Here is a 26879-nt window from a genome sequence, read left to right as displayed (position 1 = left end):
TCTACTGTTGGATGAATGGATAAACGATATGTTGTACTTTCCGATTATTATTCATATTATTCAGTCTTAAAAAGAAATGGATGGGGCGCCTGGGTGGCTCTGTCGGTTGAGCGTCTGACTCTTGATCTCAGCTCAGGTCCTTATCTCAGGGTCATGAGTTTCAGTACCGCGTTGGGCTCCATGCTGGGCGTGAAGCCTACTTTAAAGGGCGGGGGTGGGGGGGGGATGGAAATTCTGTTACACGCTACAACATGGAAGAGCCTCGAGGACGTGAGGCTGAATAATAAGCTAGACACGAAAGGACAAACATTGTAGGATTCCACTTACACGGGGTCCCTAGAATAGTCAGATTCATAGAAAGTAGAATGATGGTTGCCAGGGGCTGGAGGTGGGGGGATGAGGGATTATTCATTAACGGGCACACAGTTTCAGTTTGGGAAGATGGAAGAGTTCCGGCGGATGGTGTAGCAGTAGCACAATAATGCGAATGTTCTGGATGGTCCTGGACTGTTCAGCGAAAAATGGGTGGAAAGGTGAGTTTTACATTACGCACACTTTACCACAGTTTAAAAAGTGGGGAGTGGAGACTGGCCAGGGTGGACCTTTTGAGACGATGAAGTAGAAAGGGTACAGCAGAGAGGCCGGCCGCCCTCTCGGAGAGGGGCTGTCCAGGATGGGGACACGCTGTGCTGTCGTGTTCACAGAGCGGCATAGAGCCGATGAGATTCCCCACCTTCCACGTTCAAGGTCCTGGGTTCCCCTGAGGCGGGGGGCAGGAGGCTCTTTGGCCATAGAGACTAGGGAGATGGGTTGACGTGGCCTGATGTGAAGCCCTACCAGGAACGTGGCCCACAGCTCCTAGTGTTTGGCTCTGTTACACCGCTGGGTGCCCCCCCCCCCACTTACTCAGCCACCCCAGGGTGCTCAGTAGTCTGTGGGGTTAGGGACTCTGTGATCTGTGTGACCAATTTTGAGTATGACGAGGTGCAGAACCACTTCACTGTCCCTGTGGATGTGTTGGTATAACAGTGTCATGACACCACAGCCCAGCTCACCCCACCCCTCCTCCCATATGGGTCCCCTCTGTGACCTGGTTTTTCCTGCTATGATACCCTCCTCTATGTGTCCCAGGGAGGTGAGCTAGGGAGAAAGCATACAATTTGGTCGTTTTCCTGCATTAATTTGAATAAAAATTTGGATAATCGGATTTTCCTGCCCGTTTTCCAGATGCCAAGTGACACTGGCTGGCACAGTTGTGCCCTTCCCCCTAGCCAGCTGTCTTGCGGATGGAGACTAGGGAGTAGAGTGTGACTCCATCCTTCAGGAAACATTTATTAAACTCCTAGGTGGTGCCCAGCCCTGGAAAAACACACCCATCTCCTCTCCTAAGGAAATAACTCAAGACACGGGACCTACTACAGTGCCAGAAAAATCCCTCTTATATAAAAAAAAAAAAAGGGAACCAGAAAACAACTTGTTTTGTTGGGCTCCTCCTCTGGGCCAGGCGCGGGGTTCTGTGTCTCCATTTTCCACCCAAATGGAAGCTCCAGGACCTTCAGTAACAAGTATAAGGTGACACAGCAAGGGCATGAAGAGCTGGGATTTGAACCTGGGCTGTCTGAACCTTGCCACTAGACCAGCTTCCCGCTCCCAATTTTCTACCAGACCTGTGACCACTGTTCTCCAGAATAGGCCCTCACTCCTTCCTAATCCAGGACAGCTCGAGGGCTGGAGGAAGACAGGATGGATGAAGAGGGGTGGCCCTCAGCCTCTCTCCCCTTCGTTGCCAAAGTAGTTATCCCCCATGCTCTGGGGGACTCCTGGCTCCCTGACCCCCTTCTTCTTGCTTTGACTTTGTAAGTCATTACATCCCAGACTGGGCCCATGTACCCACAACAAAGCCCTCCTGGCCCTGACCATTTTCTAATAACAGTTTGTAGCTCTGAACCTGGCTTGGGGTCCCAGCACCTGGTTGTCCCCTTGACTCTTAAACCTGCATCAACTTAAGGTCATGTCATGTCATGGGTCAGGTCCTGATGTTCTCTATCTACAAACTAAATCAGAGCAGCCCCTTCAGTAGGAGTCCTGGCTGGTTCATTTCCATGCTGCACCTGGCACCTCATGAGTGTCATCTCCTGTGCACGATGCTCGACCTCACACCCTACTCCTAGCCATACGACCTGGAGAAACTCTCACAAGGCTCCCCAGGAGACATGGCCAAGAGTGCCTATAGCAGCATATTTTGTAACGGCAAAAAAACCTGGGGACAACCCAAATGGTCTTTCATGGTACAACGGATAGGTAAATCATGGCTGTGGAATAATATATAGCAGCGAAAAAAAGAACTATACCTAAAGTCATCAAAGGGTGAATTAAAAACACAATGAGCAAGGCACCTGGGTGGCTCAGTCGGTTAAGTGTCTGGCTCAGGTTATGATCTCACAGTTCATGAGTTTGAGCCCCATGTCGGGCTCTGTGCTGATGCTTAGAGCCTGGAGCCTGATTTGGATTCTGTGTCTCCCTCTCTCTGTGTCCCTCCCCCCTCCCAAAAATAAATGAACGTTAAAATTTTTAATTTTTTAATGTACATCCAAGTTAGCATATAGTGCAACAATGATTTCAGGAGTAGATTCCTTAATGCCCCTTACCCATTTAGTTCATCCCCCTCCCACAACCCCTCCAGTAATTCTCAGTTTGTTCTCCATATTTATGAGTCTCTTATGCTTTGTCCCCCTCCCTGTTTTTATATTATTTTTGCTTCCCTTCCCTTCTGTTCATCTGTTTTGTCTCTTAAAGTCCTCATATGAGTGAAGTCATATGATATTTGTCTTTCTCTAACTGGCTAATTTCGCTTAGCATAATACCCTCTAGTTCCATCCACGTAGTTGCAAATGGAAAGATTTGCTTCTTTTTGATTGCCGAGTAATACTCCCTTGTGTGTGTGTATGTATATATATGTATATATATATATATATATATATATATATATATACACACACACATATATATATACATATATATGTATACATATATATATATATATATATATATATATATATATATATACACATACCACATCTTCTTTATCCATTCATCCATCAATGGATATTTGGACTCTTTCCATACTTTGGCTATTGTTGATAGTGCCGCTATAAACATTGGGGTGCATGTGCCTTTTCGAAACAACACACCTGTATCCCTGGGGTAAATACCTACTAGTGCAATTGCTGGGTCGTAGGGTAGTTCGATTTTTAAATTTTTGAGGCACCTCCATACTGTTTGCCACAGTGACTGCACCAGTTTGCATTCCTACCAGCAGTGCAAAAGAGATCCTCTCTCTCTGCATCCTTGCCAACATCTGTTGTTGCCTGAGTTGTTAATGTGAGCCATTCTGACAGGTGTGAGGTGGTATCTCATTGTGGTTTTGATTTGTATTTCCCTGATGATGAGTGATGTTGAGCATGTTTTCATGTGTCAGTTGGCCATCTGGATGTCTTCTTTGGAGAAATGTCTATTCATGTCTTTTGCCCATTTCTTCACTGGATTATTTGTTTTTTGGGTGTTGACTTTGATAAGTTCTTTATAGATTTTGGATACTAACCCTTTATCTGATATGTCATTTGCATATATCTTCTCCCATTCTATCGGTTACCTTATAGTTTTGCTGATTGTTTCCTTTGCAGTGCAGAAGCTTTTTATTTTGATGAGGTCCCAATAGTTCATTTTTGCTTTTGTTTCCCTCGCCTCCGAAACTTGTTGAGTAAGAAGTTGCTGTGGCCAAGATCAGAGAGGTTTTTGCCTGCTTTCTTCTTGAGGATTTTGATGGCTTCCTGTCTTAAATTTAGGTCTTTCATCCATTTTGAGTTTATTTTTGTGTGTGGTGTAAAGAAGTGGTCCAGGTTCATTCTCCTGCATGTCGCTGTCCAGTTTTCCCAGCACCACTTGCTGAAGAGACTGTCTGTATTCCATTGGATATTCTTTCCTGCTTTGTCAAAGATCAGTTGGCCATACGTTTGTGGGTCCATTTCTGGGTTCTCTATTCTGTTCCACTGATCTGAGTATCTGTTTTTGTGCCAGTACCATACTGTCTTGATGATTACAGCTTTGTAGTATAGCTTGAAGTCCAGGATTGTGATGCCTCCTGCATTGGTTTTCTTTTTCAAGATTGCTTTAGCTATTTGGGGGCTTTTCTGGTTCCATACAAATTTTAGGATTGTTTGTTTTAGCTCTGTGAAGAATGCTGGTGTTATTTTGATGGCGATTGCAAAAAAAATGTTTTTAAAAACACAGTGATCATGGGGCGCCTGGGTGGCGCAGTCGGTTAAGCGTCCGACTTCAGCCAGGTCACGATCTCGCGGTCCGTGGGTTCGAGCCCCGCATCAGGCTCTGGGCTGATGGCTCGGAACCTGGAGCCTGTTTCCGATTCTGTGTTTCCCTCTCTCTCTGCCCCTCCCCCGTTCATGCTCTGTCTCTCTCTGTCCCAAAAATAAATAAACGTTGAAAAAAAATAAAAAAATAAAAAAAAAAAACACAGTGATCAAAGGGGAAAAAAGCAAGTCACCAAAGAATATATAGTGATTCAAAAATATGATGTTCAAAAACAGGTAATAGTAAATATTTACTTTTTGGAAATGCACACATAAGTTTTTTGTTTTGTTTTGTTTTGTTTTTAATAGAAAAGGAAGGGATTATTTAACACAAGATTCCCAATGGTGACCTCTGGAAGACAGGAAGGGCTTATAGAGGCTTCCCAGATTGGGTAATATTTCATTTCTCCATGAGTTCACAGGTGTTTACTTAACTATGGTTCTATGGTTCGGTTTGTTTTTTTGTTTTGTTTTGTTTTAGAGAAAGACAGAGAGAGAGAGAGAGAGAGAGAGCGTGCACATGCAAGCAGGGGAAAGGGCCAGAGGGAGTGAGAGAATGTTAAGCAGGTTCCACACCCAGCTTGGAGCCCTACGTGGGACTCGATCCCACAACCATGAGATCATGACCTGAGCTGAAATCAAGAGTTGGATGCTTAACCGACTGAGCCACCCAGGTGCCCCAACTATGGTTCTTTGAAATGTACTTTCGTATACATGCTAGATTTCACAGGCACACACCTTAGAGATAACAAGGGATCACTAAAATCAGACCCAGAAAAGCTTGAATCAGTGGTAGGAACAGAAACTTCAGAAATCTCCCAGAATGCTGGGGGAAAGGGGAGCAGGGAGAGCTGAAAACAATAAGAGAAACATTGGTGAATCTGGAAGACAGACAAGGCAATAGAACCTCAGAATGACAGGTTTTCCCCAAGAAGGAACAAGACCAATTGGAAATGAAGCAATAATCAAATCCATAACCCAGGAAAGCGTTCCTGCAAGGCCCACGAGCCCTGCCAGGTCGCAGTCAGCCCAGAAACGATTTCACGTTGGATTTGGAATGTTTCTGAGACTGTGTTTAAACATAGGCATGTTTGTTGTTCTGGGAATTGAATCAGAATCACAAAGGTCCTCTGAAAAGACCTGGCTGGGCATAATTGGCCTGTCCAATTTTCTGATTCCAGCTCTATTCATTCCCTATGTGTGGCCCACTCCATCTGGGGACAGAGGCAGGGACACAGCCAAACACCACCGTAACACGTCTGCCCTCTCAAATCTGTCTTGGAACAGGGAGGATAGTTAAATATTTGGGATTCAGAGGGATTTCATGCTGCATGCAAATGAAGCGTAAGAGGAGGCCTGCATGCAATGTTGGCAAATCAAGTAATTAAGGACAATAGTACAAGCGTCATTAGCCTACATGGATTTGTTGAACTCGCGAGACCATTTGGAATACAGGGAGAAGATGGCCTGTGGGACCCAAGGGAGAGGGAAGACAGGGGTCCCTGTTCTCACTGGCATGCAGGGGCCTCTCCACATCACAGGTAATGGGGGAGGGGGGCACCCAGGCCTGAGCTTAGGCCGTGAGGAAGGGATGAGGCACACAGCCCCGCAGCCATAGAGCACCACTGTCGGGAGCCACGTCTCTCTGAAGCTGGCAGACGCCGCTCCCCGGTAATTGTGCGGAAGCCTCACGGGAGCGAGCCCCTCGCCAGGGGTTAATGGAAGCCAAAGCATTTCTTTTGGTTCTGAAATAATCCAGCCAAGGTGTTTAAATTATCTGTCAAGAAAACAGATAGCACCCTCAGAATATTTCTTCTCGCTGCCTTTTTTCCATTCTACCGTGCTGGCAATTGCTCTCCTCCCCGACTGACCTGGTTGCTCAAAACCCACTAGAAATGAAAGGAAAATCCGCAAGGGCTCCCTGGACCCAGGGAGGAGCTGCCTGCGGTGGGGTCGGAGGAAGGGTCAGGTGGGTGCTCTGTCTTTGCTGGGGCTTAATTTCCAGCCCATCTCCCAGGGAGGCGCTGGCCCGGCCCCAGTGTGGGGAGCCAGCCGGCCTTCAGCAGGACCCGGAAGCAGGAGGCTTTCCAGGCAGGAGGAGCTGGGGCCTAGAGGATGGGGGCAAGGGGGGGCTTTCTCCCTGGCTCACCAACACACACACACAGAGTCTCTCTCCCTTTCTCTCTCTCTCTCTCTCTCTCTCTCTCTCTCTCTCTCTCTCTCTCCCTCTCCCCTCTGGAGGTTTTAAAGTATTTTAAAATGGAAACATGCAAAAATACTCTGGAAGAGGTCTCCCTTAGCTTTCTGCTAACACCTTGGTTAGGAGGCTAAGTGGAGAGCCCAGGGCAGGAGGGGAGCCTCTCAGAGCCCTTTGTGGGCTCGGGATTGCTTACTTACCTCCATACCGCAGACTGAAGGTTTCTCCCCAGGTGCTGGGGGGCGGGGGGTGGGGAGGTAGATATAGGGAAGCCACACAGAGTAGCTCTCGAAGGCAGAGCGGGAACACAGTCTCTGTTGCTAGAAAAATGGAGCTGAGGACCTCAGCCTGGTGGGGATTTCTGCCACGGGCCACTCATTTGCAAAATCATTTGATCTTTTCTTTCCTTCCCTCAGTCTTAACAAGTAGAGGTACTGAAGAAATGTTATTTAAGTGAATTAATATCTACTCACTTCCTCTTCAGAGGCTGGTTGTAAGCTTCTTTCTGAGGTAGGGGAAACAAGCCAGGAGCAAAGATGGCTGCTCTAAAGAAAAAACGACAAGAGCAAGGAGAAATTTCTCTTTCTCTTTTTTTTAAGTTTATCTATTTCGAGAGAGAGAGAGAGAGAGATAGAAAGAGAGAGAATCCCAAGAAGGCCCTGCACTGCCAGCACGGAACCCGATGTGGGGCTCGAACTCACAAACCGTGAGATCATGACCCGAGCCGAAATCAAGCATAGGCTGCTTAACTGACCGAGCCACTCAGGCATTCCAAGGAGAAAATTTTCTAAACAAAACAAGAAGGAGGGAGGGAGGGAGGGAGGAAGGAAGAAGAGAAAGAAGAAGAAAACTCAGAAAATCATGTATTTTGGTAGGATAAATTTTTCCTGTAGTTTTAATTCTGCTGGTTATCTTAAATGGACAGATAAGTGTGTAAATGCATATATAACTTTTTAAAATATTTAACGCAATATTTGTCCAATTGCTTACACTGCAGTAGAAATAGTGTCTATTAACTCCCCTGGCCACTGAGAATGAGGAGCCCAATGCCTTCCGCCCTACCCCCCACTCACTTTTTGCTTTTGTTGAGACAATCTGGATTTGGGGTCAGATTTTTTTTTTTTTAACTAAGTATTTTATATCTACATTTTAAGCATCATTTCCTTCACATTTTTATTATTTTGTAGTTACATTTACACTGGTTATTTAGACTAACTTCTGTCTTTATTTCATTAACTGTTAATTTTTGGTACCACGGGTTCCCCATTCAGGAGCTTTTTTTTTTTTTTTTTTAATGTTTATTTATTTTTGAGAGAGAGAGAGTGTAAGTAGGGGAGGGGCGGGGAGGGGGAGATGGGGGCGGGGGAGGGGGCAGGGGGACAGAGGATCTGAAGCAGGCAGAGAGCCCCATGTGGGCTTGAACTCCGAGACCAGGAGATCGTGACCCTGAGCATAAGTCGGACGCTTAACCGACTGAGCCACCCAGCTGCCCCACCCCTTCAGGAGTTTCTTATTTTAATTCATCTGTTGATCAAGTGAACTCTACTTTTGGGCAATATTTTAAGAAGACTGGATTCACCATTCATATTTTTTTGCTGATGTGGTCCACAGTACCTTTTTCTAGATGAGAAATGAGGCCATTCTCCTGATGACTGAGGCAAATAGAGATTGCCGTTCTAAGCATTAAGGCTGACAGCCTTCCTGGGCTGCCTCCATGTGGGAACAGCCCCTGTGACTTGCTTCCTGCCCTCACTCACTGCTCACGATGAACAAACACACACGGTCAAATCCATGCCACAGTCCCACACACAGGATAAATGCTGAGTCTCCCTTCTCCTTGAGTAGGGCAGCAGGTAATCAAGCTGTTGGCCATAACTTCCAGATAGGATGGTCCCAATCTGGTTTGAGCAGCAGCATTTCTGGCATGAACTAGAACTAAAAAACCACTGTGTTCGTTACATTAGCACATCTCATGTCAACTTGCCTTGCTCAGTATCAGCTTGTCGCCCTTGGCTGTAATTAGGGCTTTTCATACTCCGCTTGTCACCACGGAAACCTGGTCAAGGGTACTGCCCAGCAGTATTTGAGGGCAGCCTCCCTCCAGCAGCAGGAGGCCCCAGGCACTTCCTGTTTTCTGGGGGACCCAGCTCTGCCTGCCTTTATGCTTGGAAGTCCTGGTTCCCTTTGAAAAACTGTCCAAGTTTCTCCCATTGTCAAAATTCTGACTCTTGGACGTTAGGTGGGTACACTGACATCCAAGGGGCAGCATGGCTTTCTTCAGGGACGGAAATCTCAGTATTATGAACTTGTGCAGGTGTTTTTAAGCTAACCATAACTTGGTTCTTTTCCTATCTTGCTTTACTACAGAATTAAAAAAAAATTTTTTTTTAATGTTTTTATTTATTTTTGAAGGACAGAGAGACAGAGCATGAGCAGGGGAGGAGCAGAGAGAGAGGGAGACACAGAATCCAAAGCAGGCTCCAGGCTCTAAGCTGTCAGCACAGAGCCCGATGCGGGGCTCGAACCCACAAACTGTGAGATCATGACCTGAGCTGAAGTTGGACGCTCAACCGACTGAGCCACCCAGGCGCCCCTACTACAGAATTTTTAATTACTGCTTTCTTTTCCTTTCCTGAGCTACCAGTTTTTCTCTCTTAAGTCACATCCAGGATCAATATCCCAGCCATAGATTGCCCGACTCTGCATGTATCCACCTGCCTGTCATGCAGCCCAGGACTTTAATAACATTGACATCCAGTTACCAATCTGTTATCCTTTGATCTTAATCAAAGTGATACATGTAGTTAGTTGAAAGAAAACTTCACTCATTCTGAAGAGCTTACCCTGGAGAAGGGCAGCCACCTGCCCAGCCTCTCCCTCACCCAGCCCACCCTGTATAGACCTCCTGTTGTAGTTCACATGCTCACCACTGCCTCGACTTCCACCAGGTGAGAACTTCGGGCACTGTCTATTGACTGCAAGCTCTGAAGGGTGATGAGCTGGCTAACCTGGGCCACTCTGATTCCCCCCACTCCTAATTTTTGATACTTTTATTATTTGTAACTGAAAATGTGTTGGAGTTTGATGGAATTGGTAACTTTGTATAATAGTTGCCTCTTCCTTCTTCCATCTGCCTTTCGTGTGAGCTGTGGGCACAGATGCCCTTGTTCTTCCCTCGCCTGCTCTCACCTCCTTCCTTTTCTAGATTATACCTTTACTGACTAGATTGCCAGAATTGTACTTTTAGATTGTTCTTTAGGGGTGCCTGGGTAGCTCAGTCAGCTAAGTGCCCGACTCTTGATTTTGGCTCAGGTCACGGTCCGTGGGTTGTGGGATCGAACCCTGCATCAGGCTCTGCACTGACTCTTAAAAAAACAAACAAACAAAAAAAAAAGATGTTCTTTAGCCGTAATTGATTTTCCCATGCTCTGTGACTTGTGCCAGTTCTTAATTTATAAAAGTGACTAAGTGGCAACATGGAGAGTGAATGCCATTAAAGAACAATGTATTGCCTACAGTTCTGAGACAAAGGGGCAGGCCATGCCACACAGGGTCACATGTGGTCAGGAGGCAGAAAGGAGTGAAGGAAAAGCCGAGGCCAGGCCTTTATTGGGGTTTCTATGGGAAAGACAAGGCAGGGCAGGGTAAATATCTGAGGATTGGCTAGTTTAAGTAATTTAGGCAAGCACTGGGGCATAGGGGCCTTCCCTGGGTGAGTTAGGCAGAAGAATATTGGCTTGGTGAGTGAGAGTTATGTAAGGAGGTGATTGGTAGTGTGGACTTGGGATTGAATGGAGGTTTAAGATTTTATTTTTGGGGGGACGCCCAGGTGGTTCAGTCGGTTAAGCACCCGACTCTTGATTCTGGCTCAGGTCACGATCTTACAGTTCGTGAGATCGAGCCCCACATCAGGCTCCATGATGATGGTGTGGAGCCTACTTGGGATTTTCTCTCCCCACCCCCCCATCCCTCCCCCGTCCCTCCCCTGCTCGAGTGCGCGCGCGCTCTCTCTCTCAAAATAAATAAATGAAACTTTTTTTTAAATGTTAAAAAATAAACTTAAAAAGCGATTTTATGTTTGTTTTTTCATTTTTTAAGTAATCTCTGCACCCAGCCTGAGGCACCAGAAGACACATCTTTGGCCCTTAATTTGGCCGCGGGAATAACGGAGGCCAGATCTGGTGCAGGAAACAGACATGTAAATAGGCAATCTTCACGATGTGTGCCGTGCAGTGGGAGACGCGCGTGGTTCTGTAGAAGCCCCTGGATGAGAGTAATTTCCTAAAGGTTGCATTTCTTTGTCCTAGCCTAGGGAGGGAAGAAGGAACAGCATGTACAAAGGCCTGGAAGCAAGAGACAGCTTTGTGTGGTCGGGGAGTTGAGCGTGGCTGTGTCGGGCGGATCCTGAGCGTGGGGTGGGAGGAGACAAGAGAGGAGGCTGGTGAGGGAGGCAGGAGCTGGCAGAGTTCTGGGGTCTTGTTGGCCATGCTGTGCAATTTGGCTTTGATGGTGGAGCTCTGGGAGGCCACTCTGTGAGTGTGCATGTGTGTGTGTTCGGGGAACGGGTTAGGGAAGGCTGTGTGGCCTGCCAGGTGGGTTGGCCCTTTAAGAGACCCTTTTTAAAAGGGCCAAAGTGGGGGCGCCTGGGTGGCTCGGTTGGCTAAGCATCCGACTTTGGTTTGGTCATGAGCTCACGGTTCATGAGATCAAGTCCCATGTCAGTCTCTGTGCTGACAGTGCACAGCCTGCTTGGGTTTCTCTCTCTCCCTCTCTCTCTGCCCCTCCCCTGCTTACTCTCTCTCTCCCCCTCTCTCTCTCAAAATAAGTAAACAAACTTTTAAGAAAACAAATAAATAAAAACAAAATGGCCAAAGTGTTAGCAAGAAGACATCTCTGTAACAGGCCATTTCCTGTGGCTTTTCAAGGTTGGGCCAGCTTGTTAAGCAGACAGAACACAGTCTCCCTGAAGACAGAGTCCGAGTTCTGTCCCCTGAGAATGATTCCTTTGCTTTGCCTTCTTCGTCTGTTCATTCACTCTGTCAGCCAGCAACGTCCTTGCTGCGCGAAGCCTCCTCACTGGGCCTGGGAAGGCGGGGATGGCTCACGGGGGTGGCTCGGGCACAGCCTTGCCCTTGGGCTCACAGCTTCCTGACCGGGTAAGATGCTGGGGCAGCAGGTCCAAATGGCCTCCAGGAGCACAGGAGAGGGGCTCTGGTTCTGCACGAGGTGGCACAGAAAGCTTCCTATGGGCAGTGTCACTGCCTGGTGGGAGACAAGGATGAAGGACGCCTCAGGTGGAAGGCACGGCACGTGCCACAGACTATATCCCTGCTCCGATCCGGGTGTGGACGCCTCACTTGCATTCATGCCGGTACACTCCGGAGTTGCTTGGGAGACAGGGAGAGGCGGTAACGCACGGACGGGGTGGAGCAAGGGGCAGGGACAGAGGTCTTGGAAGGCGCGTCCCTTTGCATCCTCCCCAGTGGCCTCCCTAGGATCCTCCTCTTTCCAGAAGGGCCTGGCAGTCACTACCTTGTCCAGCCACAGCCATTTAGGAAATGGCAGTGATTAGCGATTGTTATCGTGGTAATTAAAATTCCCTGGGAACAGCTTGGCTAATATCCATCAGTATCTGCAGTCAGGTCGGCCGTGAGCTGCAATCCTAATGAAAACCTCGAAGCAGAGCACAAAGCAGTGCCACGGGGAGGATTGAATGCCGCTGGCCACCCCTGCAAGGGCCACGGCGGCCGTGTGGGCCTTTTCTTATTTAATGGAATTTTCAAGGCTGGCTGCTTTGCTGGCCTTATCACAGCAAACCACACATGGGGAACAGAGTGGGGCTTTGCAGAATCCCACAGCTTCTCTAGAAAGTGAAGGTTTTCCAATTTGTGGAGGGCTTTTCCCGCTGCCGTTCTTGGGGAGGGCGTTGGGCCAGGCAGCAGGCGTCGGGCCTGGATGCACAGAGCAGAATCGCACGATTAAAAGCTAGTGGGGTGCATTTTGCAGAGTGGGGGCAGGCACCGAGGCGAGAGAAGGTCTGAGGATGTGCATGGATTGGCACGGAGGGGAGGAGGGGGGCAGCTCAGAAGTCAGCCCAGCTGGGATCCCTCATTCCTCGCCTCGGCGGTCCTGCTCTCCCATGTGGAAGGCATTTTCCAAAATAGTGTGTTTCATGCACCCCTGCCCAGGTGTGCCCTCCACATTGGGCAAGGCACCTGTGTGCTCTGGTCCCCACCCCACCCCCGTGGGGCCTCAGGAACGGCAGCTCCTCTGTCTGGAGGATCACTGGACTTCCTGGTCTTCTGACCTCTGTCCACTGAGGCAACATCAAGCCTTCCGCCTGGGTTGCAGGACCAACATGAGAGAAGCAGACAGACCCCAGGCCCCGTGACAGTGGACCCGCTGGACCCCAGGGAGATGCTGCAGGCCTGGCAGTCCCGTGGGGTCATTGCCTTGCTGAGCATAAATATCAGGGTGAATTATAAGAAATTAATGGGGGGATTTATAGGTCAAAAATGATTGAATACCAAAAAACGTTGCATGTTTGTGCAATTCAGCCTCAGACTTTGGATCTTGGGCTGTTTATCCTATTTCCCAAAAGCACTTTACTGATCGGTATTTGTTTAAGCCTGGGGTAAGGGCGGAGGTGGATCCTTGCGGCAGGAGGTGAGGCTGAGGGCCTGGGGCCCTCTGGCCATGATCTTCTGGGGGAGTCGGGGGCAGCCAGGGCTATCGGTCTCGCTGGTGCCTGAGGAGGGGCTGGGAGGTTAGGTCGGGGATTTTCGCTGGAGCTTGCTCTGCACCGGCACGCCCTTCTAGGCTCCTTTGCTTGATCCCTCTTTTAGTCTGAAACAGTAAATCCACTTGATTAATTACAAGAACTTGGGTGAAACCCTCAGGCCACTTCTGCAGGAAGGTGACAACTCTATGGATTGGGACACGTTCCAGCAAACTACCCGTAGCTGCCAATCCAGCCAATCAGCCAGTGTTTATTGAGCACCTACTATGTGTCAGGCACGTGTCAGGAACTTGAAGACACAATGGTGAGCCAAGTGCCCCGGCCCTCCCTCCTGGATGGTAGAGCCTCATGGTCTCTACCAACAAAAGGGCCAGTCATAAGGTAGACACAACCGAAGTGGCCAGCAGGGGATGAATGACTAGATAAGAGGCGGTACGTACCGACGATAGAATACTGATCAGCCTCAAAAAGGAAGGAGGTTCTGACACATGTAGCAACAGAAATGAACCTGAGGCCATTATGCGAAGCGCAAGAAGCCAGTTACAAAAAGATCAATACTATTCCATTCGTATGAAGTACCCAGAGTAATCAAATTCTCAGGAAGTAGAATGGTGGCTGTCAGCGGCTGGGGAGACAGGGGAATGGGAGTTGCTGTTTCATGGGTGCAGAGTTTCTATTTTACGCGATAAACAAAGTTCTGGAGATTGGCTACACAACGTGCACGCACTTAACACTACTGAACTATACGTTTAGAAATGGCTAAGATGTGGGGCACCTGGGTGGCTCTGTCTGTTAAGCCTCTGACTTCGACTCACCGTTTGTGAGTTCGAGCCCTGCATTGGGCTTTGCGCTGATCGTGCAGAGCCTGCTTGGGATTCTCTCTGATCAGTAAAGTGTTCTCTCTGCCCCTCCCCCACTTGTGCTCTCTGTCTCAGAGTGAATAAATAAACTTAAAAAGTAGTTAAAAAAAAAAAACACGGCTAAGATGGTAAATTTTATGTTATGGATATCTTCCACAATTAAAATTTGTTTTCATTTAAAACAAAAAAGGAGAGAAAGGAGCATGCACACGCAGGGGCCAGAACCGTAGGCCCAGCTCCTCCAAGATGAGGCCCCATGAGGATTAGGAATGGGTCTGGCCCTGTGAAAATCCCGAACGCATCTCTATAGTGTTTCTGGGTCTCTCCCACTGAGAACCACACAACAGTGAATCACCCACAGTGTCGTCCTCTCCACTCCCCTTCAAACAGGGCACCTGAAGGGGTGTGCTCTCCACCTGTGACGGTGTGCCCCAGGGGTGACAGTGAGGTCCCCATCTTCCCTCCTGTGGCACCTAACTGGTGGCCCCAGGTCCTGACAAGCACCTCCCCCACACCCCATGGGAACTGCTCCCGAGCTGGGTCTCTAGACCAGACCCTAGATCCCAGCAGGAGGTACAGTGCAGGGTTCCCACCCTGAAGACACCTAGCACCCCACTTCAGACTCAACTTTTCTTCCTGGAGGGTGGTCTGACGATATGTACCATCGTGTAAATGTATACACATCCCTTGACCCAGCAGATCCACCCCTCAGAGTATTTTCTAAGGCAATAAACGACATCTGTCTGACGTGGGTGCAGAGGTGATGGTTGTGGCACTGCTCACAAGAGTGAAAATCCAGAAACCATTTAAATGTCTATCAGTGGGAGCGCCTGGGAGGCTCAGTCGTTTGAGCGTCTGACTTCAGCTCAGGTCATGATCTTGCAGTTCGTGAGTTCGAGCCCCGCGTCAGGCTCTGTGCTGACAGCTCAGAGCCTGGAGCCTGCTTCGGGTTCTGTGTCTCCCTCTCTCCCTGCCCCTCCCCCACTCATGCTCTGTTTCTCTCTCTCTCAAAAATACATAAACATTAAAAACTAATAATAATAAAATAAATGCCTATCAGTGGAAGTCTGGTTTGATTAAGTTTAATAAATCCAAACTATGAAGCCATTAGAAAGTGACGGTGGACAGTTGCCATGATCTATATATAGTTAAGTGACGGGGGGTGGGGTGGCACAAACATGGGGTTGCATGTATATGATCGTTCAAAAAAAAAATTGTGTATATGGCAGGGTATACAGATGGCTCTTGAGGGCTTGCTTCATTTGGTCCCCCTGAGGCCCAGTCCGTGTTGGGAGGCAGGAGGCTGGTGTGCTCAGGGGAGGGCAAGCAAAGCCAGCACCAGTGGGGTGCACAGGCTTCACTTAGCACAGGGAGGCCGAATGAGCCCCTCGCCAGCCCCCCATGGCCTCTTGGGCTTGGGCGTCTGTTCTCAGGAACCATGCAGGAGCTCCGCAGAGTCCATGATGATGTCTGACCTGCTGAGGGTTTATTCAGCACTCGGCCACATTTCCCGAGCATCCCCTTTGCATCCATAAACTATGGGGATGAGACCCTGAGGCCTTCAGTGTCTGAGGCCAATAGAACGCTGGACTAGCCTTGGGCAAGTTGCTTAAGTTGTCGGAGCCTCAATTTTCCCATCTGGAAAGTGGGGATAATAGCAAAACTCCTCAAAGAACTATATCCCCAGATAGATGCCTTTGGGAAGGGGGAGGAGACTTTAATTTCGCACCCAATGAATTTTTGACCACGTGTACCTGCTACCAGTTCACATAAATGTTTATTGTAGGAGGCTCCGTGAAAGGATCAGAAAGGGTTTTTAAAAGGAGGATCCATGAGGCATTCATCCCACCAGATGGGTGCTATGTTATTAAAGAGCTACTCAAAAGCAGGCCCTTCTGCATAGGGTAGCTGGGAGGGAGGGGGAGTGATTCAAGCCAGGGACAGGGTTCGGACTCAGTCCCCCCATGCCTGGCACTTTGAAGCATGAAGAGATGACATATGATAGTTGAGTGATGTAACTGTTGCAGTTAAGTGCTGAGTCTATGCAGATCAATTAGTAGGGTTGAGCTTCTCTGGGAAAACCTGCTGAGTAGATCTGAAGCAGAAAGTACTCCACATTCTTTGGCCCTGTTGAAGAATCCTGAGTACATCGGTGTATTAAAGCCTCTGAGAAGTCCTGCAGTGATGCTTGGTTTAACCTAGTGCTTCCCAAGTGTACATGATCAGAAACCTTATTTTATTTTATTTTTTTTGGTTCGGCCATGTCAATATCCCACAGAACTAATATGCAGAGGAAGTTTGAAGGTTAGGAAAATCTGTCCTAGAGAGAATCAGGGCAGACTCTGGCCTTCTGATTTTATTGATGAAGTGCAGATTCTGCCTCAGAAGGTCAGGGACAGAGCTTGAGATTCTATATATATTGTTTTACTTTATTTATTTATTTATTTATTTATTTATTTATTTATTTAATCAATCTCTACACCCAACGTGGGGCTCGAACTCAAGACCCTGAGATCAAGAGTCGTAGGGGTGCCTGGGTGGCGCAGTCGGTTAAGCGTCCGACTTCAGCCAGGTCACGATCTCACGGTCTGTGGGTTCGAGCCCCGCGTCGGGCTCTGGGCTGATGGCTCGGAGCCTGGAGCCTGTTTCCGATTCTGTGTCTCCTTCTCTCTCTGCCCCTCCCCGTTCATGCTCTGTCTCTCTCTGTCCCAAAAATAAATAAACGTTGAAAAAAAAAATTAAAAAAAAAAAAAAAAAAAAAAAGAGTTGCATGCTCTTCCAACTGAGCCATCCTGGCCTTCTGATTCTCTTTTTTGAGTAGGGAACTTGGTCCACTGGTTGTAAAGCTTCCACGTTTGTCAGATAAGGCGGGGGGCGGGGGGGGGGGCGGTGACAATCATGGTTGTGCGCATCAGGTCTGTTGAGTGATTGCACCCTGCCCTACACTGGCCAGCGGGGCCTTAACATTCGTTTGAGAGTCTAGTCCTCATGGCTGCTCCGTGAGATGGATGCTGTTCCTGCATTCCACCTACTGGTGATGAAACTGGGGATCTGGAAGGTTGACGTGTCCAAATCTCACAGCTGAGGGATGACGGATCCAGGGTTCAAACCCAGGGCCGTCTGCTCTGAACCGCCAAGGCTCGCTCTTCTCTAAGAAGGTCACATTCCTTCACACTCTCCCACTCCTCTTAGTAAATACCTGAAAGTATTTCCTTCAATGGCAAAGACGTTATAGAGCGCTTGGTGTTTTGTGAAGTAGGCATTAAGGGTTCAGGAATCTCAGTTGCTGCTCTGAATTCTAATCTGGGGCCCTCTGGGGCCTGGGCCCTCCCTGAGCCTTCACAGAGCTAGACTCATCCCTGGGAAGCTCTGGGTCCAGTACTGTGCTGTCACCCAGCCCCCCGCCCCCCATGTCTTCTAGCCTCTTGTCGCTTGCTCTGCCCCAGAGCCTCAAGGGAAGGGGCAGGCGGCAGGGAGGCAGGTGGCACCTCTTGAACACCCTCTAGATGCCCACCAGGCTGAGCACTTTCCAACTTTGCAACAGGAGAGGCGGGTGGACCCGTGCGGGAGCATGGTGCAGGGAGCTGCTCTGTGTCCCTCGCTCTAAGCAAATATCACCCCTGCCAGGTCTGGAAGAGGTCAGGGGCCTGGTTCTACCGAGGGCTCCCTAAGTACATCCTGCCACTGAAGACCCCCGGCCGGGCCGATGACCCCCACTTCCGACCGTTGCCCATGGAGCCGACCGAGCAAAAGCCCAGAAGCACCGAGACGAGCCGCGTCTACACGTGGGCCCGAGGGAAAGGTAAGTCCCCCTCGCTCCCTCTCCCAGGAGAGCAGCTGTCACAGTCCAGCTGTCAGCCAGCCGCCAGTGCCACAGGCACCAGGCCAGCGTCTGCCACACCCTCCGCGTGGCTCATGCTGGTGCTCTGTCCCCGAGTGCCTCCAGCTCCCCCGCCTGCACCCACGTGGGCACCTTAGCACAGTGACGGCTTGCAGGGGGAGGGTCCGCCAGAGGCTGATTCCCAAACAGGCACCAGTTTGGGGGTGGGGATGCCACGAGCCCTCGGATCTTTGCGGAAATGTGACAGCCGTTGGGGATTTTGGCAAAGTATCGAAATGTGTCTTTCCGAAGCTGGCCTGTACCCTCTCTTCTCGGACCCATCTCGCGTCCCGGGAAGGGCGTCCCGGGAAGGGAGGACTCCTGACGTCCTTGGTCCTAATGAGCAAAAATGACTTTGCGCCCAGAGCACTTTGGTATTTGTGGAGGCCGCGCTGCCGTGGCCAGCATCAGAAGGGGTGCTCGGCCCCACTGGTGATAATGGCACCTGCTGCGGTAGGTGGCCCTCCATGGCTCACACAACACTTTCACGTTCGTGATTTTGTTTCAAAGTTGCAGGGGCGCCTGGGTGGCTCAGTCGGTTAAGCGTCCGACTTCAGCCAGGTCACGGTCTCACGGTCCGGGAGCTCGAGCCCCGCGTCGGGCTCTGGGCTGATAGCTCAGAGCCTGGAGCCTGCTTCCGATTCTGTGTCTCCCTCTCTCTCTGCCCCTCCCCCATTCATGCTCTGTCTCTCTCTGTCTCAAAAATAAACGTTAAAAAAAAAATTAAAAAAAAAAAAAAAAAAGGTTGCAGAGGCAGTCCGGGCAGCGATTTAGTAGCCCTGTTTGATAGACGTGTAGCCTGAGGCCCAGAGGGAAGGATGGACTTCCTGAGCTGCTATATGGCAGAGCTGGGACCAAAAGGCAGGGTCTTGTGCTCTGGGCCCTGTCAGGGTACCTCTGTGCCCCTCTGGCCCAGGGAGGAGTTGCAGCCCGGAAACAGAATGTTGCTTTGAGGGGTTGGGGAGGGGAGGCCCCGAGGGCCCTCCCCGCCCTGTCTGCTCAGCATCCGCACAGCACACATGTTCACATGCACACGTGTGCACACACACACCCCTGGGAAGGGCAGAGCCCCCATTCCTCAGCCACGCAGACACAGATGGCCTTTTAATTACGTGGGCGAGGCGGCCAGTGGCCCACACGCTTGCCATTGGCACGGCTTATTAACTGCCTTTGCGCTGCGGCCAGGCCACGCCATGTGGAGGCCCCCGTGTGAGCTTGGTGTCCCTCCGAAGTCTGGGTCACAAGCCTCCAGGCTCCCAGAGCACGAGGCAGCACATCCTTCATGCCAAGGCCCCGGGCCAGTGCATCGCAGCCCTGTGATGATCCACATTTTAGTCCCAGGCAGGGAGAGGTGGCCCAGACAGATGACTTCTGTGTCTCACCGTGGGCACCAGAAAGGTGAGGGCTGATGGCCCCAAGCTGGTTGGGGAGGCCCAGGAGGTGTCTGCATACACCCAGGAAAGGCGTACATCGGGAGTGCATGGGGTACATGTGGTGGGCAGACTGAACTTGAGGAAACCCACAGTCCTGCGAGGAAGGAAGAATAGGAGCTGGTGGAGGAGGCAAAGGAGGCACAGCTGGGCACGTAGGAGGAAAGCTGCGTGGTTCTGCGTCACAGGGGTTTGTAAGCAGGGGCCACAAACAAGCCGACTGTCCCTGAACTGCTTCCGAGCCTGATCCCATGGTTGTCCTCTCCGATTAGCCTGTGCAGAAGCCAGGATCTGTGCCTTCTGGCTGAGTTTGGGTCCCCTGGCCATCCCAGAAACAGCTATGTACTCACCGAGGCACTCGGGTGGCCACGGGATAGTTGTGGGAGATCAGAGGCCCGAGCCAGACGCAGCCATCCTCACAGCTGGTCCAGAGCCTGGGGGCAAGGGGAGGTCAGCCCCACGCCAGCCCTTCTTTGGCTTCCTCCTGGTCGGTATACATGGCCTGGAAGTCAAGTCTGCAGCAACCTCGGGGGAAAGGTCTGCCTTACCTGTCTGGGAAGCCCCCCCAACCTGCCAGGGGGCCGCTGCCTCAGTCCTGGTTCCTTCTCAAGCTGGGCTCGAGGCTGTCAGACTCCTAGCCGCAGACAGCCCCCAGCCGGCAGCCTTGCAAATCTGGCATAGGGACGTCACTGGACCTTTCCTTCCAGACCGCTGATGATTGGGGAACCATTGAGCGTTTCTTGAGCTCCAAGAGTCGCCTCCCCTCCCCAGCCCGACCATCAGCAGTGCCCAGGTGCTGGGCAGCTGGCTGGGGGTAGAACTATAGTCTGCAGTCTAGTTTAGAGCCTGTCTGGGAAGCCCAGCCCTTATAGCACCCCATTCAGCCACAGCTGAGCTCAGGGCCAGGCAGAAATGGAGTGGCCAGCATTGGGGTGTGGACTCCTCTGCCTGTTTGAATCCATTGCTCATTTCGTATTAGGTGGTTTATTTTCTCCTTGATTTATAGGTGCTGCTTATGAGTTAGGGATGTTAGATGGCTTGCAAATGTTTTCCTCCTTGACTTTCTGTTTCTTTCGACCCCAGCCTTTACTCACACTATTCTGCCATTCAAAAACGACTTCTCTTCATTTCTGTCAAGTCAAGTATGTCTTTCATTGTTTCGTGGTTTCTAGGTTTCCCGTGTTGCTTCGAAGTGCCTTCCTCTCCAAAGTTAAAAAAAGATACGCTAAATAAAAAATCTAATGAGAATAAGGAAATTACTTACATATGAGGAAATTACCAAAGAAGAAACAAAACCCAACATCAAATATTATATTCACTGATAAAGCACCAAAGCCATGTTCTATCGAAATGCAAGTCAAGAATACGCTCATCACCACCATCATTTGACAGTATTTTGTAGTATTTAACTAATGCAATAAGGCAAGAAAATAAAATCTGTTACTATTAGAAAAGAGAAGAAATCTTCTTACTTACAGATGATATGGTTGTATATCAAGAAAACCTAAGAAAGCCTGCTAAAACACCCACTAGGATTAATAAGAGAATTTGAGAACTGACAGGATGCGAAGTAAAAGTATACAAGTACAAATCAATAGTTTACTCTGTGCTGACTAATTAGAAGGAAAAATGGGAAAATTCACTCATAATTGCAGCAAAAATTACAAAATGCCTAGAAGCAAATTTTGAAAGAGAATTACAGGTCCAACATGAAGACAATTATAGAATCTTACCAAAGGACGAAAAGTAAGACACAGAGAGGCAGACAAAGATTTTGGCCCCTCCAAATTAGTTCAGTGTAACAATTCCTACCTGATTCCCAGTGGAGTCTTTAGAAAGGAATGGACTCAAATGTTCCGTTATCCATTGGAGAAACAAAACGTGGCATAGTCATGTAGTGACATATCAGTCGGCCTTGGGGCACCAGAGTGGCTCAGTGGGTTAAGTGTCCGTCTGACTTCGGCTCAGGTCATGATCTCTCGATTAGTGAGTTTGGGCCCTGAGTCTGGCTCTGTGCTGACAGCTTGGAGCCTGGAGCCTCCTTCCGATTCTGTGTCTCCCTCGCTCTCTGCCCCTCCCCCACTCACTCTCTGTCTCTCTGTGTCTCTCAAAAATGAAGAAACGTTTAAAAAAATTTTTTTAAAGAAATATTAGTCAGCCCTAAAAAGGGTTGAAATACTGACACCAGTTACAATACAGATGAACCTTGCAGACTTTATGCTAAGTGAAAGAAGCTAGAGACAAAGGCCATGTAGCATATTGTTGCAATTACGTGAAATGTTCGGAACAGGCAAATCCATGGAGACAGAAAGTAGATTCGCGATTGCCAGGGGCTGGGGAGAGGGGAAACGCAGTGATTGCTGATGGGTACAGAGAACATGTGATGAAGATGTTCTGGCAATGGACAGTGGTGATAATTGCGCGACTTAATGAATATTCTAAAAACCACAGAATCCTATGCTTTCAAAGGGTGAATTTTATGGTATGTGAGTTATATTTCAATTTAACAAAATGTGTCTTTTTATTTTATATTTTTTTAACTTTATTTATTTATTTTGAGAGAGGGAGAGAGATGAGGGAGAGCATGAGCAGGGGAGGAGCAGAGAGAGAGAATCCCAAGCAGGCTCCACACTGTTAGCACACGGCCTGACACAGGGCTTGAACTCACAAACCGTGAGATCATGACCTGAGCCGAAATCGAGGGTAGAGTCAGAAGCTTACTCAACTGAGCCACCCGGGTGCCCCAAAAATGTGTTTTTTCTTTTTTAAGAATTATTTTATTTTGAGAGAAAGAGAGACAGCTCAGGTGATCAGGGAAGAGGGACAAAGGGAGACAGAGAGAATGTTAAGCAGGCCCCATGCCCAGCGCAAAGCCCGATGTGGGGCTCCATCCAACGACCCTGGGATCATGACCTGAGCCGAAATCAAGAGTTGGGACACTCAACTGACTAAGCCACCCAGGTGCCCCAGAATGTTTTTTTTTTTTTTTTAAAGAATGGCAAGGTAGTTTATTCATTTTTTTGCATAAACTTTTTTTTTACTTTATTCTTTTTTTAATTTTATTTTTTATTTTTAAAAATTTACATCCAAATGAGTTAGCATATGGTGCAACGATGATTTCAGGAGTAGATTCCTTAGTGCCCCTTCCCCATTTAGCCCATCCCCCCTCCCACAACCCCTCCAGTAACCCTCTGTTTGTTCTCCATATTTATGAGTCTCTTATGCTTTGTCCTCTGCCCGTTTTTATATTATTTTTGTTTTCCTTTCCTTATGTTCATCTGTTTTGTCTCTTAAAGTCCTCATATGAGTGAAGTCATAGGATTTTTCTTTCTCTGATTAACTAATTTCACTTGGCATAATACCCTCCAGTTCCATCCACGTAGTTGCAAACGGCAAGATTTCATTCTTTCTGATTGCCGAGTAATACTCCATTATCTTCTTTATCCATTCATCCATCGATGGGACATTTGGGCTCTTTCCATACTTTGGCTGTCGTCGATCGTGCCGCTATAAACATTGGGGTGCCTGTGTCCCTTCGAAACAGCACACCTGTATCCCGTGGATAAATGCCTAGTATATTCATTTTTGAGAGAGAGAGAGAGAGAGAGAGAGAGAGGGAGGGAGGGAGGGAGGGAGAGAGAGAATGGGGGAGGAGCAGAGACAGAGAGAAAAAGAATCCCAAGCGGGCTCTGCACTGTCAGCACAGAGAGCCCGAAGCTGGGCTTGAACCCACGAACCGTGAGATCATGACCTGAGCCGAAAGCAAAAGTCGGATGCTTCACCAACTGAACCACCCAGGCGCCCCAAGAATGGCAAGGTAGTAGAAGGAGCTGCCTGACCAAATGAAGCTTATTCTGAAGGTACTATAATCAATACAATTGTATAGCACTGTCACCAGAATAAATAGAATATTTACTTATAGAATAAATAAATAGATTAGTAGAACAGAATAGAGAAATAAGAGATCTAAGGACGTATGGAAGCTGAGCTTAGGTAGTTTTTCAATTCACTGGGAAAATAACAGGTTTATGTCACAACTGAAATTAGCATAATTAGGTTTCCACCCCGGTCCGTGTGTATTCAGAAACACACTGCAGGTAGGTTAAAGATCTAAGTGTTAAAAATAACACAGAGAATGTATTAGAGAAAGATCAGAAGCGGTTTTGCCGCTATGTTATCTCAAAGAGAGCCGGCGAGGCTGAGGCTGTGGTCAGCCGGTTGACTGACTACCTGACTGGCTACCCTCTCCCTCTTTTGACACGGGCTGTTGATTTGGGCCAAGAACTTGCCTGCAGACCCCTTGGTAAGCCCTCTCCCAGCTCGTTTATGGCAGGACATTCGTTGTTTCCCCAGGATGGGGCGGGGAATGGTGCGGCCTGAGTGGCCCCGGCTGCGATCTGCATGCCTCTGGGAGACTGCACACTCCCACCTGCTCAGCCTAAATGGAGAGCGCTCCATGCTGCTTCCCCCGGGCAGGCCACTGCTCCAAGTTGACGGCAGCAATGAATGCAGCCAGCTTTGGCACCCTCCTGGGTCTCTCTGTTCCCCTGTGAAATGGAAGGTGTAAGATGTGGAACCAGTACTATGGGTTCTTGGGTCTTAATCCCTTTAGAGCCGGGCCCACCTCTTCCGTAGACTTCTTTCCTTTGAGCTGGATTCCCGCCGTGGGGCCAAGTGCAAAGATATTTGCTGGTGGTAGGGGTGGTGGGTGCCATATTAACCTGGCATATCTGGGTAATAAGAGCTTCCTTTTTTTTTTTTTTTTTTTTGCCACATGCTAGAAAATTTAGGGAAGGCACCTGTAGCTTTGGTTCAGCAGCTCGGTGATGTCAGGACAGATGTCTTTATAATTCTTGCTCTTTCCCTCGTGGTCACAAGATGGTTGCTGCGGTTCTAGCCATTAGTCACTCACTACAAAGAATGGAAGAAAGGTCAAAGGGAGACTGGGCATTGGATGAGCCTAATTCCGTTTAAGACCTAGACAGAGAGCCAAACTGATCTGACTGAAGTCATTACCTGTGGAAATTATTCTGATAGGATTTTGTGCTTCTCTGCCTCCAATGCCAAGGATCCTTAATATGATGAGGCTTCTTATTTTCTTCAGCCCTCAGTGCTCTGACTGAGGCAACATTGCCCTGGACCTGCTTAATGGTTGGTCTACACCAGCTTGCCCCTCTGGGGCTGAGCCCCTGAAATTGGGGGCCTGAAGCCCTGAGTCTAGAGTCCATGCATTGGTCAAAGGGCTTTCTAGGATATGTGCACTTTTCTCAGATGGGAGCCAGAGAGCTGGGGTTCCTGGGAGACCGACCCCCGGATTGGTAAGGCTTTGCTTACCTGCCTCTGCCTGGGAGCCTGGGGCTGGGAAGGTGGGAGGGCACCCCTTGTGTGAAGCCTTCATCACTGCCCTGTGGCCTGGCCAGACTCTGGAGGACTCTTCATATTTCACTTCCACCCTAGTCGCCATAAAGCCTTACCCACGGGGTATAAGCAGCCATTTCCTCCATACTCCATCCCCCCAGAGATGGCAGAGAAACCTTGATGGGCCAAAAGGCCCCTGGCTGAGGCACAAGCAGACCTCTACAGCTCCCATGGCTGTGAGGCAAGTTCACTTTCCCGTCTCCGCTGAGGCCAGGGTCACCGTCCCTCTCCAGGGCCCTCCTACCTCCAGCCCCCTGGCATCCCCTACGAACAGAGCACAAGCTTCCTAGATGGGTTTGAACAGATTTACACACAGGTTGACTTCAAGGTCTGTTCCAGAAAAGTACTTCAAGGTTTTGGATTTGTTCCAGTTGGACAGTTTTGAGAAAAACAGAGGGGTTTCATGGCTACTTCATTGGTTCACTAAATTTTAAACGATTTTTTAAAAAATCCTCAACTGTGGTTCCGTTGGCAGTCTAGCGAAAGCAAGCTTCAGGATTGTTTGGGTTGAGCAGTCTGGTTCAGATCAGGCTACACATGTTTACCCTGGGCCACCCTTCCGGAATGACCCCGGCTGACCCACCCGTGCCACCACGTCCAGTATACTAGGTGCTGTGTTGGCCACAGCCAGAGTTCTGTGGCTCACGGTCGTTATCTCATCTGATGCTCAGACAGCCTGTGGGGCAGCTGCGGATGGCAAAAGTGGTTCTTCGTGATGGACGATCCGACCTATATAGGCTGCAGCCCAGAGGCGTCTGAGTCGCAGCCCATCCCCCTCCCCTCTGAGTTCAACACAGAATAAACCGTTGCCCAAATCACCACATGCACCAGCTGTCCCCTTTCAGAGTTGGCGAGAGGATTTTGGTCGCCAGGAACAGAGACCACCACCAAAGGCAGCCCCTGTACAGGCATAGCCACCAGGCTGCTGGGAAGGTCTGTCTCCCAGAAGCAGGGAAGGAGACAAGGCTTGCAAGACCTGTGAGGTGGAGGAGTGTGGCAGCGGCTATTTCTCCTTCTCAGGGAGCTCTTGGATCAGCTGCGTCCCCTAGCCTCACACCTGCACGCCCTTCCTCTGGCCCCGCTCTCGGGACCCCGCATCCACACTCAGCACGGAGGTGATTGGCCCGACTCATTCCTACCTGGGCTGTCCCTTTTGCACCTAGCCTGTACCCCATCAGATATAATAGGTGGCGTGGCTAGCTAGGACTGCCCTCCCGCAAAGCAGAGCTGGGACAGAGCAGGGGGTTTGGGTCTCTTGCTCAGGAGCCACTGAACCCCAGAATGGGGTGTTTTGTGTCTGACATGGTAGCAAGTTCCCTGTCACCGGGAGCATTCAAGCAGAGGCTGGATATTATAGTAAAGCATATTGGATACTTTATATTATAGAGGATACTGTGCTTTCGAAACTGGGGGAAACTCACTAGGGGCTCGTTACTGTGTGTGCAGAATCTGCCCCCATATTGTGACTGGGGCTGGGGAGATGGGGATGCATTCTACGGCCCAAGGTCAAGAAATCCACATGACCCTCCAAAGCATTGAACCAGAGACCTCTGTCTCGTTAGTGCGGAGCTGCAGCCGACGGAGCTAATAAGCAGTTCCGTGGCAGCCGTTTTTCCATCAAACGCATATGCTGTTTCCTGACTTCTTAACGCAGCGTGCTATTTATACCAGTAGATCCATTCATTCTTAATGAGCCACGGTTGTGGATTGTAAAATGTTTTATTTTCATACAGGATTGCTCACTGCCCAGAGCCAGCTGTTGCTATGCCACCTTCCTTCTTTCCCCATTCCTAAGAAATTGGCATTTTGGAAGCTCCTCAGAGCGCTCAGCTGCCCTCTCCCACCTCCTGCTCACCCCCCAGTGTTTCCCCAGCAGACTCTGGCCTTGGCATTTCTGTCACGTTGGCCTGGACGTGGTGCATGAACTCCCTGCAGCTTTCGGAGCATCTGGGAGTGTGTGCTATGGGCAGAGGGGTCAGGCTGGCTGA

The 26879-nt window shown here is 49.3% G+C and overlaps 1 protein-coding gene across 4 annotated transcripts in view; it reads left to right on the top strand.

The window, feature by feature from the left end:
• RPH3AL (rabphilin 3A like (without C2 domains)) overlaps positions 1 to 26879 on the top strand; it is a 122630-nt gene that overhangs the window by 78642 nt on the left and 17109 nt on the right. For all 4 annotated transcript variants that reach the window (XM_043583500.1, XM_043583498.1, XM_043583501.1 and 1 more), the window contains one exon: positions 17791 to 17965. In XM_043583500.1, the coding sequence (XP_043439435.1) occupies positions 17791 to 17965 (175 nt within the window). The remainder of the gene's footprint in view (positions 1 to 17790; positions 17966 to 26879) is intronic.

The sequence above is a fragment of the Prionailurus bengalensis genome, chromosome E1 (genome assembly GCF_016509475.1).
Source record: "Prionailurus bengalensis isolate Pbe53 chromosome E1, Fcat_Pben_1.1_paternal_pri, whole genome shotgun sequence".
Taxonomy (NCBI): domain Eukaryota; kingdom Metazoa; phylum Chordata; class Mammalia; order Carnivora; family Felidae; genus Prionailurus; species Prionailurus bengalensis.
The sequence above is the reverse complement of the archived record's forward strand: the minus strand, read 5'-3'. Positions and strand labels throughout refer to the sequence as shown.